Genomic DNA, 18,864 nt, shown 5'->3' on the forward strand with positions numbered 1-18,864 from the left:
AACTCCGGCTTTAAACCATTCACGGATTGATAGAAATGTTCCATATCAAGTTGCTTTTGGCGAAACTCGATATCTTCGGCACAATATCACTTGGGCTCAAGAAGAGCCAATTCTTCCCAAAGTTTAGACAACTCATTGTAATATTCTCGAATAGTTTTGTCTTTTTGAGTCATTGTCCAAACTTTGTCTTATAAATTGTACACATGTGCAATATCTTTAAGGGAATGCATATTTTTCAGGTATTCCCAAGCCTTATCGGCATGTTCAAACTTAGCAAGACTAGATCATTTCTTAATTTCTACACTATTAATTAGCCATGACATAATTTCTGCATGCCCTACCCTCCTCTCTTTCCATTTCTTCTCATAAGTAGTCAAAGCCTTACTCTTCTCTCTTTCCGTTAGAGGAACTTCTTTATCACCTTCTATTTTAGTGAGAGCTAGTTTAGGTTCCGAATCAGAACCATCAACTATACCCCATAACCCTTTTCTCAAAATGTGGTGTTTTATAATTGAAGCCCACATTACATAGTTAGTATCATTAGTTTTATGGCTATGATGGTGATCTTATCATTGTAATCCATCTTTTACAAGGGTGGGCAAAGAAAAAGAATAGATGAGAGAAGAGAAAAGAGAAAAGAGAAAAAAAAGAGAGAAGGATAAGAGAGGGGATGAATAAGAAACAATACAAATTTTTGTAGCAAAATTTCTTTAATTGCCTCCTTTCTTCAAAAGAATCTTCTTGAGTCACAATCAAGGTGATAAAACACCTTTTGCAAGTGAGACAAAAAAAACGAGGCAAAAGTTCTTCAAGACCTAGGATCTCCACGGCTTTGATACCATGAAATGAAATGGTCTTCCACAAGGCACATGAATCTCTCAAAAGCATGTCTATTAAAGACACTTCAAACAAAACCCATAAAAGGGTATAAATGGAAGAACACAAATAAAATAAATAAATCTTTATTTATTATAAAAATGCTTAAGAAGCATTGATACAAATGTTGAAGGGGTTCACCCCTATTTATACAAAAAGAGAGTGAGGAGAGCTCACTTTGAGCTCTCATAAAAAGAGTTGTTGGACGCAAAACGCGACGACAAACAAAAAATAGGAAATGCGAAAGCAAAGGACAAGGATCGCGAAACCGCATCCTTGAGCAAAGACAGAAAGTAGTAAATGTGAAAGCAAAAGCCTGGGCGCAAAGCACGGCGGCAAATAGAAAACAGGAAATACGAAAGCAAATGACAAAGATCGCGAAACCGCGTCCTTGAATTAAATGCGTACTTATGTACGTATATGTATATAAATATGTAATTAAGTCCTTTTGATATTTAATTATTTAAGCTCGATTCAATTATTTAAGTCCTTGTGTAATTTTCCCTACCTTTGGGTATTGCGAGGAAGAAGTCGTCTACGAGCGTAGGTGATCGTTGGTTCGGTTCGCGGGGCACGAAAGGGCTCCGTTGCGCAAACTGCAAAAGTACGTTGTTAGCATGCACTTAAACGAATAAGGATAGGGAGAAGACTCGGCTTCTCCGAAATATAAGGCAGGGCCAACAGTCCCTGCTGACTTGAAACAGAATGGGGCAAGAGCCGATGACTCCTACTAGCTTGTAAAAGAGGAGGGGCAGGGGCTTTCCCTTGCTAGAATAAAAAGAGGGGCAGGGGTGTCGGTCCCTGCCGAAAACGAAGGAGAGGGGCAGGGGCCGATGGCCCCCTGCCGGACATAGGAGAAGGAAGAGAGGGAGCGCAGGGGCCAAAGCCCCCCTGCAGCTTTCAGGAGAGGAGGCAGGGGCCAATGGCCCCTGTCGACCTCGACAATCATCGGGGCAGGGGCCAGTGGCCCTTGTCAATGCTTTGGAAAAACAAAGCAGGGGCCCTTTGGACCCTGCCTGCAGCTAACAGGAAAGGAGACAGCGAGAGGGAGGGGAATCACCTGAGGCTGTCAGAGAGGAGGGAGGTCACCGGGGAGGTGGGAGGTCGTCGGGCGGTGGTTGCCGAGATGGGAGCTCGCCGTAGAGGGGGAGCCGAGCGAGAGACACAGAGGGAGAGGGGAGAGAGAGCCGACGAGTGAGGGTCGCCAGAATGGGAGCTCGCCGGAGAGGAGGGAGGCGCTGGGGAGGGTCGGAGCCGAGAGAGAGGGGAGAAAGCAGGAGTCGGGGGGAGGGGTTTCGAATGCCTCTCCCTTTCCCCCCCCCTTTGCCCTTTATAAAAGAAACACAGGGGACGAGCGCCCCCTGTGTGTCGCCCCTTGAAACCCCCCCGTAAGCCCCTGCCAATGGGCTGGGACCCGGGTCGGGTGCAAACCCGACCTGGGCCCAAAATTTTATTTTATTATTATTATTTTTTTAATGGGTTTTACATTGAATGCATCTGTGGGGTCAGATTTGCAGAGAACACCTAGAAAACCCCAGCTTGCTCGTAATAGGCTCCTAGCTTTGGTAGGACTAGGCACCTACTCTCTCTCTCTCTCTCTTTCTCTCTCTCTATATCTATGTCATAGGGATTCGGCCAGACAGGTGCCGCACGCGCATCGACGCGACGGGGGTGCGGCACCCGATGCGGTCAACCCGACCCTGGGTGCGTTGACCATGCCCAGGGTCGTTTTGGTCCATTTTTTGGATTTTTTTATTTAAATTTGCCCAATGAAATAGGCGGCTGAATTAAAAAAAAATCTTGGGGGGGGGGGGCGGAAGGGTCTGCCCCCCTATAATCCCTCGCCAGGGGCGCCCCCCTGGACCCCGCCCACTGACCGCGCAGCGGGACCTGCGCCGGGGGGAACCCCTGACCCCCCTTCTATATATATATATATATATATATATATATATATATATATATATATATATATTATTTTTATTTTTTGCCGCACCCCCGCACCCAAGGTTTTTGAAAGTGCCGCACCCCCGTACCCACATCCATGTGACATAGCTCTATATATATCATAGTTATAAATTTTGGTCTTGGCTATAGCTCGGCAAGGAAATTTCTCATGATAATATAGGTTTAGCTGATAAATGTCGAAAAAACTTGGTGCTTAAAAAATATTAAAAAATATAAAAATAGTAGAAATAAGTAAGAAAAATAACATGTTTAGATAATAAAATACACATATAATGAAAAAATAAGTAAAAAATATAAAAACAAGGATAACATAGTTAAGATATATAAAAGAAGTAAAAAAAGAAGGTAACTCATAATATCATGATATTATCGCTATAACATCGTGACATAAATTTCTGATATTTTCAAAATATTGCCTATATATATTGTGTGTGTGTGTCCGCAGATTTGCACCCTAGATTTTTGAAATTGTTGTGCCATACCCTTCACACTTGCGCCTGCATCTGCACGTACACCTATGTGACATAGCCTAAAGCTGTCATACACAACGTTTAAAAACTTGCCGAGTCAACTCGTTGACTCGGCTCGGCTCGGCCCTCCAGCGGGTCAACCCGGTAAGGCATACTCGGGTGGCCAAGACTCGGGCATGACTCGGCTCGACTCGGCATGACTCGGCCGAGTCACGAGTCACGTAGAACTCGGGCGAGGTCTGTCGTTTTCGGATTTACAAAACTCGCTGGAGGACTCGTGCGACTCGGGACGAGTCATGGGTCAAAAATAATCAGACAACTCGGACGGTTTGTGTTAATGGCATTTTCGCAATATTATTTCTTTTACCCTTTAAATTGTTAACGAAAAGTCGAAAACCCTTTAGGTTTTCACTGTTCACTGTGTTTAACTCAGGGTTACCGAAAGCGCCTAGCTAAAAGGGGAAGCGTGCTTCGGAAGCGCGAAACGTCGCGCTTCCGAAGTGTGGGGGGAAGCGTCCCCCTTTTTTGGGAAGCGCACTTCCCTTTAATGGGGGATGCGCTTCCCTTTAATGGAAAGCACTTCCCATCATGCTTCCCCCTCGTTTCCCCCACGCTTCCCCCTCGCTTCCCCTGTTTTTTCAATTTTTTGTATTTTTTATTTTTTATTTTTATTTTTTCGCTTCCCCCTCGCTTCCGAGACGCTTCCTAGGTCGCTTCCGAGACACTTCCCGAATCGGTCCTAAGTGGCCCCACGCTTCCCCGATTCCTAAAATTTTGAAAGTGCCTCGCTTCCCGCTCCCGCTTCCCGTCTCGCTTCCCGCTTCCTCAACTGGCAACCGTGGTTTAACCCTCGACTGAAGAGAGGAAAAGCCGAGAAGGTGCGGCTGCAGCTCCAGCCATCCGGCGAGAAAAGCGACGCCGGAAAGGAGTTTCCGGCGTGAACAGTGACGCCGACCTGAACAGTGACGCCGACGTGAACAGTGTTTATTTTTTTCGTTTTGTATTTGCATCGCGAACATTAACTCCGGCGTGAACAGTGACGCCAAGTCGCCGACGAAGGCACATCGACGGTGAATATAAGGCATCGTCGCAGCTCCGACGTGTCTTCTCCAGCAAAAACAGTGCATCGGCGACATTTTTTAAACGCCACCAGGTATGTTTTTTCAAAATTTCCCCTTTTGTGTTTCTTTCTGCCGCTGCGATAATTTCCGGCAGGATTTTCCGGCGAGTTTTGTAAAGGATTCAAGGTGGTCCTTCGGCTGCTGCGACCTCGCCTGTGAGGCGTACGCCTCACAGGCGAGGCGTATGCCTCAGTACTTGAAGCGTACGCCTCACAGGTACTGAGGCGCACACTATCGATACTGTCTCAAAGCATGCTAATTTATCATGCCTTTTGCTTTTGATTCGATGAAATTTATCTTTCATCCTTCCAAGAGATCCAAACTAAAGGTGCTCATTTTTACAGCATGTTCTTGCTTTCTCCACACCAAATCATGTGACTTCAAATCCTTCCATCAAATTCCAAACTTTCATTTGGCTCTCTATGCTTGGGGGAATTGTGTCCAAGGACAATCTGAATCACTATATGATAAACATATTGTATATCCATGCATGTACACATACAACCCTGCACACTGAAATTCTGATGACTTCAGGAGCTGAATTGTTATCCCTGCACACTGAAATACACATTGAAAACTAGGCACATACACACAAATACTGCAAGTCAAATTCCTCAGCCTTTAATAAATATATGACAAGTTCACTGGATTTTTGCATTGAGAACTTCCACATGGTTACATAAATTGTACATCACCAGGGGTATTTATATAATTTTACAAAAAGGACAAGAAAAAGCTCCTCTTAAACAGTATCGATTTGATGGTCATGACTTTAACCAAAAAATGCATTTGTAAAATTTCAGCAACCAGTATTTTCAGGAAAACAAAATGCAAAAGGAAAGGTGTAATTTGATTACGTGGATATATGTGTACATGTATTATGTATGAACGTTGATCAAGTTCATTTCTTTCGCTATTTTAACCAAACAGATTTGACAAAAAAAATTAGCATGGATCCATTATTTATTTTTTTTGGCAACGAAGCATGCACTAATGGTTTTTTTTGTTGTTGATAACTTGATCGTGCTAGTGTTAATAGTAAAAAAAAACGATAACTTGCTTATGCTGATGAGCATATACAGTGTTCAGTTTGTGTGCATTATGTAGTGTACCATGTATAGTTTTAGTTTTATACTTGTATGACACTATGTTTTTAACTTTCCTTGGTGGGTTTGTGCATAATCTACTAACCGTACGCATGTTTTTAACTTTTCAAATTTAAAAGTTTTAGATTTATCAAATCATCAAAGAAATGTCAGAAGAAGGATCTTCAAGGACTCCAATAGCATTCACTAAAGGAAAGAACCCTGTGTGTGATTTTGGTTTACCACTTGATAAGAAAAAGAAGAGGGTACAATGTACTTGGTGTACAAAACAAATGAGTGGTGGCATTAATAGACTTAAGTAGCATCTTGCTGGTATTAAAGGAGAGGTGAAACCATGTGACAAAGTTGAAGAATCTATAAGAAAAAAAAATTCGTTAAGAATTTAGAGTCATTTATGGAACACAAATTATATAAGAGAAATATTGTAGATGAGATTGGTTCCTTTGTTGAAGTAAATGATAATGATATGGACTTGTCAGATGAAAGTGATGAGTCTTCTGAGAAAAGATATATAAAGGGAAAAAAATGATGAATGATGCCCCAAAGCATAATTTTGATGCTTTTGTTCAAGTGAAGGCAGGGTCTCCATCAATGAAACAACTTGGAATAAAAGCAGCTTTGGATAAAAAAGCTAGAGATAGGTTATGTTCAGCTATTGCGAGATTTTTTTATCATTCAGCCATTCCTTTCAACGCAGCCAATTCTCCTTACTTTACGAAGATGATTGAAGTTTGTTCCTCAGTAGGAATGGGATTGAAGTCGCCTTCTTCATCTGAGATTTCTGGAAGATTGTTACAAGAAGAAATTAAAAAAATTGATGATTATTTCAAAGAATACAAGGAGTCTTGGGCTGAAATGGGTTGTTCTATTATGGCTGATGGTTGGAAAGATGCAACACAAAGGACATTGATAAATTTTTTGGTTCATTGTCCAAGGGGCATTTACTTCTTGAAATCAGTTGATGCAACAAGTATCGTGAAGAATCGAGAAAATTTATTAAAATTATTTGATGAAGTGGTGGAAACAGTAGGTGCAGAGAATGTTGTTCAGGTATATTATTTTGTTCTTTTGTAATTTTCTATTAAACATTGATATTTATAATTTGTCTAGTATGTTAATAATGTTTTGAAATTAAAAAATGATAGATAATCACAGATAATGCAGCCAACTATCAAGTAGCTGGAAAGATGTTGGAGGATAGGAGGAAAACCATATTTTGGACTCCTTGTGCAGCTCATTGCATAGATCTCATGCTTGAAGATTTTTCTAAGATAAAAAGCATAGCTGGATGTGTGGAAAAAGGAAAAAGGATCACGAAGTTCATCTACAATCATACTTTTGTTTTGAACCTAATAAGGACTCAATTTTCTAATAAGAAAGAAATTCCAAGACCGGTTACTACAAGATTTGCCACTAATTTTATCATGCTTCAATCTTTGCTAGAACATCGAAGTGGTCTTAGAAAAATGATGGCATCAGATGAATGGAACAATTCAAAATATTCATCATTTGCTGAGGGAAAAAAGATGGAGGATATTATATTGAATAGTAATTTTTGGAGAGTCGTAGAATCAACTGTTAAAACTATAGAACCTCTGGTCAAAGTTTTGAGAATGGTCGATGGAGAAGAAAATCCTACAATGGGTTATCTTTATGAAGCTATGGATAGAGCCAGAGAGGCTATAAAAGAAATTCATGACAATGACGAGAAAAAGTATAAACCTTATTGAAAAATAATTGACAATCGTTGGGAAAATCAACTTCATCACCCTCTTCATGCAGCAGCATACTATCTCAATCCCAAATACCACTATAGTCCACAATTTTCTAAGGTATGTATTTGTTTATATCTTTTTATTAATTGTTTTAAATTTTGAATATGAAATTTCTTTTATCAATTACCAATTTAATGTATTTGACTATTTGCACTATTTCATGTAATTCACAAAGCATCCTGAAGTAAGGCGTGGTTTAATTCAATGTATTGAGAAGTTGGAGCCAAATATTTCAGCTAGAATAAGAACATGCAAGCAACTTGAGTTATTTGAAGACGCAAGTACAAATTTTGGTACTTCTATAGCTGTTATGACTAGAGATGAGCATAAGCCAGGTGATTTATCTTTAACATTATTATTGTGTTGTGCGAAAGAATATTTCTTTAATCAACTTTTCATTTTTGTGTGTTTTGGCTTTATGCAGCAATGTGGTGGAAAATGCATGGAATATGTGCCCCCGATCTTCAAAAAATTGCTATTCGTATACTTAGTCAAACATGTTCTTCATCTGGATGTGAACAAAATTGGAGTACCTTTGATCAAATTCACACTAAGAGAATAAATAGATTAGCTCAAAAGAAACTTAATGACTTAGTGTTTGTCCATTATAATTTACGTCTGAGAGAAAAGCAATTAAAGAGAACACGTCTTGACCCAATTTCTTTGGACAATATATATTTGCAAACACCAATGGATGAATGGGTCATGCAAGAAGGAGTTTTAGATGGAGATGAGGTAAAACCGTAAAAGTTTGTTTGATATTTTAACTTGATTAAAAAAAATTTAATTTAGTTTTTTGTCTTTCTCTATTGCATGTTAACTCAAATGTGTCATATTTTATTGAATGAAGGATTTCTTAGAAGACTTGGAGATGGAAGTTGAAAACATTGAAGAAGCTAATCTTATTGATGACGAAGGTGGTGATGGAGTTGAAGATGAAGATGCAAGGGAAAATGCAACCACTAGTACTCCAATTCAGCCATTAATTTCTACTTCCAACTCAAGAATTGATTCAAATGAAGTTCCAAATAATAGCACTTCGCCTCTATTTGAGATTTGAGTCATTGACTCTTGACTTGAGAATTGAGATATCATATTTTGTAAAAGTGGATGAATTTTGGATGTTTGAAATTTGATTTTGTCATTGTGTTATGATCATTAACTTTATATTTATGAACTTTGTAACTTAACTTTACTTTAGGGCTTGTTTCTATTGAAATATTGAATTATTGTTTTGCTTGGTTGTTCGATTTCTTGCTATTAGATGAGTAATTATAAGTTAGATATAGTTTTACTTGATGTTATTTTACTTATTAATCAATTACACTAGTAATTAAGTCATTCTACAAACTTTTATATGTTTAAATGATAATTTATATATTGTTTTTCTTTTAAAATCAAAAGTTAACAAAACCCGGTCCGAGTCACCGAGTTGACCCGCCGAGTCACGAGTCAATAAAGAATGAGTCGAGTTCCGAGTCACGGGTTTTAAAACCTTGGTCATACATTAAACACTTCATTCAATGCGACTGTACAAGACTCTGGAAAGTGTGATAAACTGGAAACTTCATGCCCAAGACATGACACTTTGTACACTTGGTATCCAAGACACTTGACGCTTTATGTCCAAGATTAGACACCATCACTTAAACTGGTTAAATATGGTTTACATGCTGCCAAACCTTTTAGATCTAAATAGGTAAGCTCTAAGTTGTTGGTCTTCTTTGTCTTTATTCCTACTTTTTAATATGGAGTTTTTCTTGCAGCTTCTTTATTGTTTGAAGATTGTGTTATGTGCAATATACTAATATCCAATAAATGGTTGCTATCTTGGTTTCCTGGTGGAATTGTTGATTGAACCACAACTTTGTTCTTCCACTATTACAGGTCTGCGTGAATGGTTTTGTCAAACAGAAGAAAACCATGTAGTTTCACGAATCCCAGTGATGGTCAGCATGGCGTCTAGTTCTCTATCTTCTAAGAAGGAACAGAAACACCGTCATCCTAGCTTATCAATGGATCCAGTGCCTACAGCAGGTCAGGATATTGTACAGCTGGATGAAGATTCTGAGGAAGATGAAGATTTTCAGATTGCTGATCAAGAGGTGCAACTGTAAAATTTCTGTTTTGGGTTTTGCATGCATGATTGTATCTCTAAAAGATTGTATTTTCCAAATATAGGTCTATGAAGCTGCTGTTAGAAATGAAGTCAAACAAATAGGTTCGTCAAAATACTTGTATTGTTTTACTATGTTTTGTTACCACTTCATACTGGAAAATGTCGTTGCTAACAATTTATCCTTAAAATAAAGTGGATGAGGAGAAGACCGAACGCCTTGATCTATCCTTTTTCTCTGGAAATCTGCGTCGAGATGATCGTGATAATAGTCGTGACTGTTGGAGAATATCAGATGGAAACAACTTTCGAGTCCGGAGCAAACATTTCTTTTTTGACAAATCAAAGGTTGTCACATAATAACTTTTGGAATACCTAACTTTTTGTTATAATGCTCATTTTGGTCAGGGATTTTCTTTTGTAGTGGTTGACATTTCATACTGATGGTTTCTGTAGATCCCTGCGGGAAAGCCGCTTATGGAGCTTGTTGCAGTGGACTGGTTCAAGGATGTCAAGCGCATGGACCATGTTGCAAGGCGTCCGGGCTGTGCAGTGCAAGTAAATTTTATCATTTGGTCATCATTTTCTTTTGTTGATATGCTTTATGCATATTATGCGCCACTGGATGCATGTAGCTCAAACAAAACTAGAACTACTGAGATGTTGGAGGAGAAATTGCTGGTTAAGTGGTTGGTTTGCAAAAATATTTATGGATGAGATGTAGGTGGAATTCTCATTTGGTTGGTCTTGTGCAGTCAATGCATACCAGGCACCTAAAATTCTTAAGGTGTTGGCTGGCACCTATGTGCAGCCCATGTAAGCACTGATCTAGATGCTGTTAAAAATAAAAATCTATAACATGTATAGTAACTAGTTTTTTTTATTTTTTAGCTTTTTTTAGTTTGTTTGGTTTGTATTGAACTAGTTAAAGTATTGACTAGTCAATACAAAGAGAGTCGTTGGACTCCCAAAGGCTTTAAATAGAGCCATTGGGAGCCCAACGACTCTATATGCCCCTTTTCTCTTGTGTATAAATATGGGGCATTGACCCCACTCAATGCATGATTCTAGTGTGGATTATGATAAATAAACTTATTATTTTTCTCTTGTTCTTAAACCCATTTAATGGGTATTTGTGTGTGAACCCTTTTTGTGGTTCTTTTGAGTGTTCATTTCGGTATTTTTAGAACTCTTTGAGTGTCCATTGTTGGTGATTTAGTGAACATCTTTGAAGGAGCTCGTATTCTTACATGGTATCAGAGCGTGGTGATCAAGCTGAAATTGTGTTCGGAACATTGGGAAGTGTGCCATTCCAAATTTGAAAGCGTTGGAGCTCTCTTATATTTTATATTCGAAGTGTTCGTAATTGGTGGCATTTGCGAGGTGGTAAAGTGCTCGTGACTTCCACTTATACTTTTATTCTTTTCTCTTTTCCTTCTCTTCTTCTTTTTCTCAACCTTATAAAAATGGATGACAATGATAATGTCACCATAAAACCCATTAATTTTAACGACTCTAATTATGTAACATGGGTTTCAATTATGAAGCATCTTATATTGGGAAAAGGGTCGTGGGGATTAATGGATGGGACCGATTCAGAACCTAAACTAATCCTTAGCAAAGTAGGTGAGAAAGAGGTATCTCTTACTGAGGTTGAGAAAAATAAGGCAATAACCACTTATGAGAAAAAGTTGAAGGAATGAAGAATAAGACATGCCAAGATTATGTCTTGGCTCATTAGTAGTGTCAACATTGAGAAGTGTTCAAGTCTTGCTAAATTCGAACATACAAACAATGCATAGGATTATCTTAAGAGAATGTACTCTCTTAAAGATATTGCACATGTGTGCAACTTACAAGATAAAGTACGAAATATGGTTAAAGGGAACAAAAGCATTGGAGAATACTATAATAGTTTGTCCGAATTATGGGAAGAGTTGGCTCTTGTTAAACCAAAGTGGCATTGTCCGGAAGACATAGAACTCTATTAAAATCAAATAGATACGAAACATTTTTTCCAATTCATTAATGGATTGAGATCGGAGTTTGAATCCACCAAATCCTCTCTTCTTCATCGAGGGAAAGTCCCTTCAATAGAAGATACATTAGAAGAATTAAGTATGGATGAAAATATGCTTAAAAAGAGAATCTCAAAGTATGATGATGACTCGGTTCTAGCTGTATCTAGATTCTAGACCGAGAAACTATGTTCATACCTACAAACCCCCACATTATGGAAGGATAAATCATGAGAAGTAAGGCTAGGAGTATGAAAGAAAGAAAATTATTTGCTACTATTGTTATGAATCGGGACATGTAAAAACTGTAATGAAATGAGAATCTTCCAACTAAGAACTTAGATCCGCAAGAAATGGTGTCTAGAAAGACACAATAACAAAAACCCTTGAAAAGGGTGTAATGGAAAACAAAAAGAAATAAAATATTCTTTTATTGAAGCAAATATGAAATGCTTAAAAAGCATTACAAATGATAATTTTACAAGAGAGGGGTTTACCCCTATTTATACAAGAGCTAAGGGGGAGAGCTCATAAGGAGCTCTCCCTTCTAGTCATTGGACTAGTCCAACGGCTAGAAATCTAGCCATTGGACTAGTTCCAACGACTAGATTTTGGTTAAGTTCCAAGTGGAACTTAACCAAACTAGTATTATCTAGTTCCTATTCAACTAGATAATATTTGATATACAAAATAAAGAAAAAATAGAAAATAAAATAGAAATATATATAATAATAATAATATAATAATATTATTATTATATATATATATATTACATTTTAACACTCCCCCTCAAACTTACGGTACAATGAACGAAAGTTTGTCTAAAAGAAAGTGGAATCTGGGAGCCGCAAGAGGTTTGGTGAAGAAATCTGACAATTGGTACTCTGATGTAACATATGGCAGATCAATGGTGCCGTGTAGGTACTCCTTTCGAACATAGTGACAATCCATCTCTATGTGTTTGGTGCATTCATGAAAAGTTCAGTTGCTTGCGATGTAGATTGCACTCTTGTCACAACACATGCGCGAGACTTGTGTTGTTTCAGCTCCCATGTCAGCTAACAGACGTCTGAGCCAAACAACTTTCATTGTGGTGGTTGTCATGGCTCTATATTCGGCTTCAGTGGAGGAGAGAGAAACCTTATGCTGCTTCTTGTACCTCCATGATATAAGAGATTCGCCTAAGAACACACAAAAACCAGTGGTTGAGTGCCTATTATTAGGATCACCTCCCCAGTTAGCATCAATATAAGCAATTAAATCTAAAGATGATGATGCAGACAAGAAGAGTCCACGTGAAAGCGAACTCTTTAAATATCTAATAATGCATAAGACTGCTCCCATATGAACAGAGGTGGGAACATGTTGAAATTGACTAGTTATGTGGACCGCATGTGCGATGTTTGACCGAGTGATAGAAAGGTAGGAAAGAGCTCCAACAAGTTGTCTGAACGGAGTAGGATCTTCAAGGCATTCTCTATCATAAATTTTCATCTTGACATTAACTACTTCTAGACTATCTACTTTCTTTTCATCAATAATACCAGACCTGCAAACAATGTCAGAAGCAAATTTAGATTGAGATATCAAATACCCTCTAGGAGAATAAACAACTTCTATTCCTAGGAAATATCGTAGTAGTCCTAGGTTAGACATCTCAAAATGAGTTTTAAGAAGAGTTTTGATATTAGCAACTCCCTGTTTGTCACCTCCAGTGATGATCATATCATCCACATAAAGAAGAATGATGATACCTGCATCAGATTGCTTAATAAACAATGCAGTGTCAGTCAAATAAGAACGAAAACCAATATCAGTCTTAACATGACTAAACCTGACATACCAGGCTTTTAGTGTTTGTTTAAGACCATAAAGCGCTTTCTCAAGACAAAGAATTTTACCTTTAGGAAGACTAATACTAGGTGGAGCTTTCATGTACACTTCTTCAACAAGACTCCCATTTAATAAGGCATTTTTGACGTCCATTTGAAATATAGGTCATTTCTTTATAGAAGCTAAAGCAATTAAAGTTCGAACTGTGGTCATTCGAACCACAGGGGCAAAGGTTTCTTCGTAGTCAATGCCATATTCTTGAGCATAGCCTTTGGCTACAAGACGTGCCTTATACCTTTCTAGGGTCCCATCACTTTTGGTCTTTACTTTATAGACCCATCGACAACCTATAAGTTTCTTTCCAAGAGGTAGGTCTTGGATGAACCAAGTGTTGGCCTTTTCTAATGCATCCAACTCTAATTTCATAGCTTTAATTCATTCTTCATGATTTTTGGCTTCAAAATATGAGGAAGGTTCGACATAGGATTGAATTAAGGCAAGAGCTGCCCTATATGAGGGTGAAAAAAGATTAATAGGAAACAAATTTCTCAGGGGGTCTAGAGATTCTAGAAGTCCTACGAGGAGGAGCTTCAGAAAATCTTTTTAACGCACATGGGGGGACGTTGTGTGAGAGATAACACACCTTCGACCAGTCTTCATCCACTGCAGAGGAGAAAGGGATTTGCAAGAGAGAGAGGCAGCAATGACTGGCACGATTCACTTATGATGCATCGTGCCCTATATTCAGTATTATATGTGATACAAACTGGATCGGGTTTGTTGGCCCAGATCCGATAACATCAACATGTAAATATAATACAAGGAAAACAATTTGGGTAGTTTGGGTCTAGAACCAGACTCGTACACTTCATTCTCAATACGTTGCTCTCCACTTCTTCGTCTTGAATACTGTAAACTAACATCCCTACTAGTTTGATCTTCATTATCATGTTCATAGCTAGTAGGACTTTGATCATTGTCAAAGTTACATTCAAAATCTTCTTCATTGGATTGGAAAGTTAAATCAATTAAAAAAGGAATATTCAATAATATCCTTGGATTTTTCGCTTTCAAAAAAATTTTCTTTTTCAAGGAAGGTCACATTCCTTGACACATACAACTTATTATTTTGAATATCGTAACATCTGTACCCTTTTTGGTTTTCAGCATATCCTAAAAAAGCACATGGGATTGCACGGAGAGAGAAATTATCGTTCTTGTCAGTAAATACAAAACATTTGCAACAAAAAACTCTTAGTTTGGAGTAGTCTGGAGCTAAAGTATAAAGTTTTTCAATTGGAGATATGTTTTCTAAAGAAGAAGATGACATTCTATTTATGAGATAAGTAGCAGTTAAGGCTGCTTTAGCCCAAAACCCTTTTGGCACTTGGCTTGCTATTAGCAAAGTTCGAGTAGTCTCCATAATGTGACGATGTTTACGTTCTGCAAGACCATTCTGTTGTGGGGTATTTGGGCAAGATCGTTGATGAATAATGCCATATGAATTAAGATAGTTTTTAAACTCTCCAGACACAAATTCTCCCCCTGAATCAGTGCGAAAAATAGAGACATTACTTTGAAATTTGTTTGTGACCATTTTATGAAACACTTGAAAGTGAGTAAAAACTTCAGATTTATGTTTAAGAAAATAAATCCAAGTATGTCTAGTAAAATCATCTACAAAAATGACATAATATGCAAAACCACCTTTAGAAACAATTGGTGCGGGTCCCCAAACATCCGAATGTATTAACTCATGAGGTTTTGTAGAGACAAATGTTCTACTAGAGAACGGTAATATTTTCATTTTTCCAATAATAGAGTCTTTACAAGCAAAATTTTCAGATTTACAAAACTTTCCCAAACTTGGAAAATATTGGATTTTAGACATATGAGGATGGCCAAGTCTTTTGTGCCATAAGTCTGTTTTCAATTTCTGAACATTTAAACAAAATACATTCTTGGGTAGTTCTAAAAAGTCCATGTAATATAGTCCTCCTTCTCTCTGGCCTTCTCCAATCAGCTTCCCTGACTGGCGATCCTGTATCCAGCAACCATCAGAAGAAAAGAATATATTATATCCATAATCAGAAATTTGGGAAACAGATAAGAGATTTAAATTAATTTTTGGGATATATCTAACTTCTGGAACACAAAAAATTTTGGTTTTTTCAAAACACCCAATTCCCTTTATTTCAAGAGATGTTCCATTTGCTGTAAAGACTTGAAATATTTGAGTTATTTTTAAGACATTCGGATAAACATTTATAATGTGGGGTCATATGAAATGATGCACCAGAATCTAAAAGCCAAGGAAAGTTACCTGGGCCGGATACAGATGCAACTGCCGCTCCAGTTGAGGCTTCAGCGGAAGAAGAGGTCTTTTGAAGAAGAGGTTGAAGAATCTCCATAAGTTGAGCCATAAAAACAGGTGCATCTTGATCTTTCGATTCTTCAACTGATGCAACCTTCTTTTCATCTCTTTTCTTTAATTTTGGACATTGAGGCCTATAGTGCCCCGGTTCATGACAATGATGACAGATCACTTTTCTTTTGTCAAACTCGGCATTTTGCCTCCCAAAATGTGGTGGCCTGTAGGTACGAGTATGATTCCCAGGCCTAGATACAGCTAGGACAAAATCATCATCAGCTTTAAAAGAACTTTTCCGGAGACGATTTTCCTCCATTGTTAATTCTTCAATAGTTTCAACAATAGAGGAAATTTTTCCCTGGTGAAGGAGGGCCGATTTGGTGGTTTTAAATTTCGGCCTTAATCCAGTTATAAACTGGTAGAAATGTTCAGCATCAAGTTGCTTTTGGCGAAGCTCGATGTCTTCAGCACAATGCCACTTTGGTTCCAAAAGGAAAAGTTCTTCCAAAAGTTCAGACAACCCATTGTAATATTCACGAATCGTTTTGTCTCCTTGAGTCATTATTCGAACTCTTTCTTGAAGATTGCACACATGTGCAATTTCTTTAAGGGAATACATATTTTTAAGGTATTCCCATTCCTTATCGGCATGATCAAACTTGGCAAGACTTGAGCACTTTTTAATGTCAACGCTATTGATAAGCCATGACATTATCTTCGCATGAGCCATTCTCCACTCTTTCCATTTCTTCTCATAAGAGGCTAGGGCTTTGATTTTCTCTTCTTCCAATAGAGAAACCTCTTTATCTCCCTCCTTTTTAGTAAGAGATAGTTTAGGTTCCGAATCGGAACCATCCACAATCCCCCATAGACTTTTTCCCCATATATAGTGCTTCATGATTGAAGCTCATGTTACATAGTTTGTATCACTTAATTTCATATGGATGATGGTGACTTTATCATTGTTATCCATCGATTACAAAGGGAGAAAAAAAAATAGGTAAAGAAGAGAAGAACAATAAAGAGAATGCGAAAAAGAAAGAGATACAATATAACAAGATGTAGAGGCTCTTCTAATGAAGTGATAAAACACTTCTCTTCAAGTGACGAAACACTTTTGCAAAGGGCATGGAAACCGAGACAGCTTTTCTCCAAGATCTAATATTCCTGTTGCTCTGATACCATGTAATGAGAATCTTCCAACTAAGAACTTAGATCTGCAAGAAATGGTGTCTAGAAAGACACAATAGCAAAAACCCTTGAAGCAGGTGTAATGGGAAACGAAAATAAATAAAATATTCTTTTATTGAAGCAATATGAAATGCTTAAAAAGCATTACAAATGATAGTTTTACAAGAGAGGGTTTTACCCCTATTTATATAAGAGCTAAGGGGAGAGCTCATAAGGAGCTCTCACTTCTAGTCGTTGGACTAGTTCCAACGACTAGATTTTGGTTAAGTTCCAAGTGAAACTTAACCAAACTAGTATTATCTAGTTCCTATTGAACTAGATAATATTTGATATACAAAATAAATAAAAAATAGAAAAAATAAGGAAAAAATATATAATAATAATATTATAATATTATAATATTATTATTATATATATTACATTTTAACAAAAACATATTCTCCTAAATTGATGAAATCCTATGAGAAGAAGGTTGCCTCTGTCAGACCTCCACAAGAGTCAAGTGAACCATCCATTAGAAACATGTCCTTAACACAATTAGTGAAGGTTTTTCAACATCTACTTAAAGGAGCATCTTCATCCACTGGAGCTGTGGTCTCTTCCTTCAGCGTCTTCGATCTCGGTAAATCTCTTTGGCTTCTTGACTTAGGTACTTCTTTTCATATGACACCAAATATTGATATGTTATTCGAATGTTATAATTCAAGTGGGTCAAATGTTTTCACCGTCGATGAAACATTTTTTGAGATAAAATGAATGAAAATTTTTGAAAACATCTCTCAAAACTCAAAAAAAAATTGTATTTTATAAATTAGATATATTTCTAAACTTAACTTAAATCTTTTATCTGTTTCTCAATTATCTGATCATATATGTAATGTTTTATTCTTCTCTAGTGGTTGTCAAGTGCAAGATCGCTAGTCAGGAAAGCTGATTAGGGAAGGCCATAGAGAAGGAGACTTATACTACATGGATTTTTTGGAAATACCCAACAATACATTTTGTTGTAATGTTCAGAAAGTGGATTTAGATCTATGGCATAAGAGACTTGGCCATCCTAGTATATCCAAGATCCAGTTTTTTTCAAAGATAGAAAATTTTTGTAATTTTGAAAATTTTACATGTGAAAATTGTATTCCTGGTAAAACAAAGAGATTACCTTTTCAAGAAAGAACCTTTATTTCTTCTTGACCACTTGAGTTAATACATTCGGATGTGTGGGGACCTGCACTTGTTATATCAAAGGGTGGTTTTATGTATTATGTATTTTTTTTGGATGATTTTACGAGACACACTTGAATTTATTTTCTTAAACATAAGTCTGAAGTTTTCTCACACTTTCAAATATTTTATAATCTAGTTAAAAATCAATTTAAAAATGATATTTTCATCTTTCACACTGATTCAGGGGAAGAGTTTTTATCAAAAGAATTTAAAGATTACCTAAACCTATACAGTATCACACATAAAAAATCATGTCCTTATACCCCTCAATAAAATGGTTTAGCTGAAAGGAAGTATAGGCATATTATAGAAACAACAAAGACTTTACTTATTACAAATTAATTACTTACAGTTTTTTGGGTTAAAGCCACTTTAATTGTAGTTTATCTTATTAACAGAATGCCATAATCTTCCTTAAAAAAATGCATCTCCTATTGAAAAACTTTTCAAACAAATTCTATATTACTCTAGGTTAAGGGTTTTTGGATGCAAGTGTTTCATTTTTACTGACAAAAAATGACAAACTCTCTCCTCATGCTATTTCTTGTGCTTTTCTAGGACATGCAAATAATAAAAAAGGTTACAGATCTTTTGACTTTAAAACTAAAAGGTTATATGTGTTAAGGAATTTATCTTTTTTGGAAAAGGAAAGTTTTTTTTAAATTGAGAAAACTAAGGAAATAAATGAGCACTTTTTTGTTGGATTTAATTCCAAAGATTGGTGAGTGTGATATTGATGAATACCAAGAAGTTAAAAATGGTGTGATAAGTGAAGAATCATCCCATAAAGATCAAGAT

General features: G+C 37.2%; 1 protein-coding gene across 6 annotated transcripts in view; it reads left to right on the top strand.

Moving 5' to 3' along the window:
- Nucleotides 1–18,864, top strand: part of LOC149845179 (protein ENHANCED DISEASE RESISTANCE 2-like) — a 211,289-nt gene that overhangs the window by 179,361 nt on the left and 13,064 nt on the right. For all 6 annotated transcript variants that reach the window (XM_089995582.1, XM_089995583.1, XM_089995581.1 and 3 more), the window contains exons 15-18: nucleotides 9,201–9,418; nucleotides 9,495–9,534; nucleotides 9,626–9,777; nucleotides 9,886–9,987. In XM_089995582.1, the coding sequence (XP_089851708.1) occupies nucleotides 9,201–9,418; nucleotides 9,495–9,534; nucleotides 9,626–9,777; nucleotides 9,886–9,987 (512 nt within the window). The remainder of the gene's footprint in view (nucleotides 1–9,200; nucleotides 9,419–9,494; nucleotides 9,535–9,625; nucleotides 9,778–9,885; nucleotides 9,988–18,864) is intronic.

This window comes from Nuphar pumila, chromosome 2 (assembly GCF_984573655.1).
Source record: "Nuphar pumila chromosome 2, dmNupPumi1.hap1.1, whole genome shotgun sequence".
NCBI classification, from domain to species: Eukaryota; Viridiplantae; Streptophyta; class Magnoliopsida; order Nymphaeales; family Nymphaeaceae; genus Nuphar; species Nuphar pumila.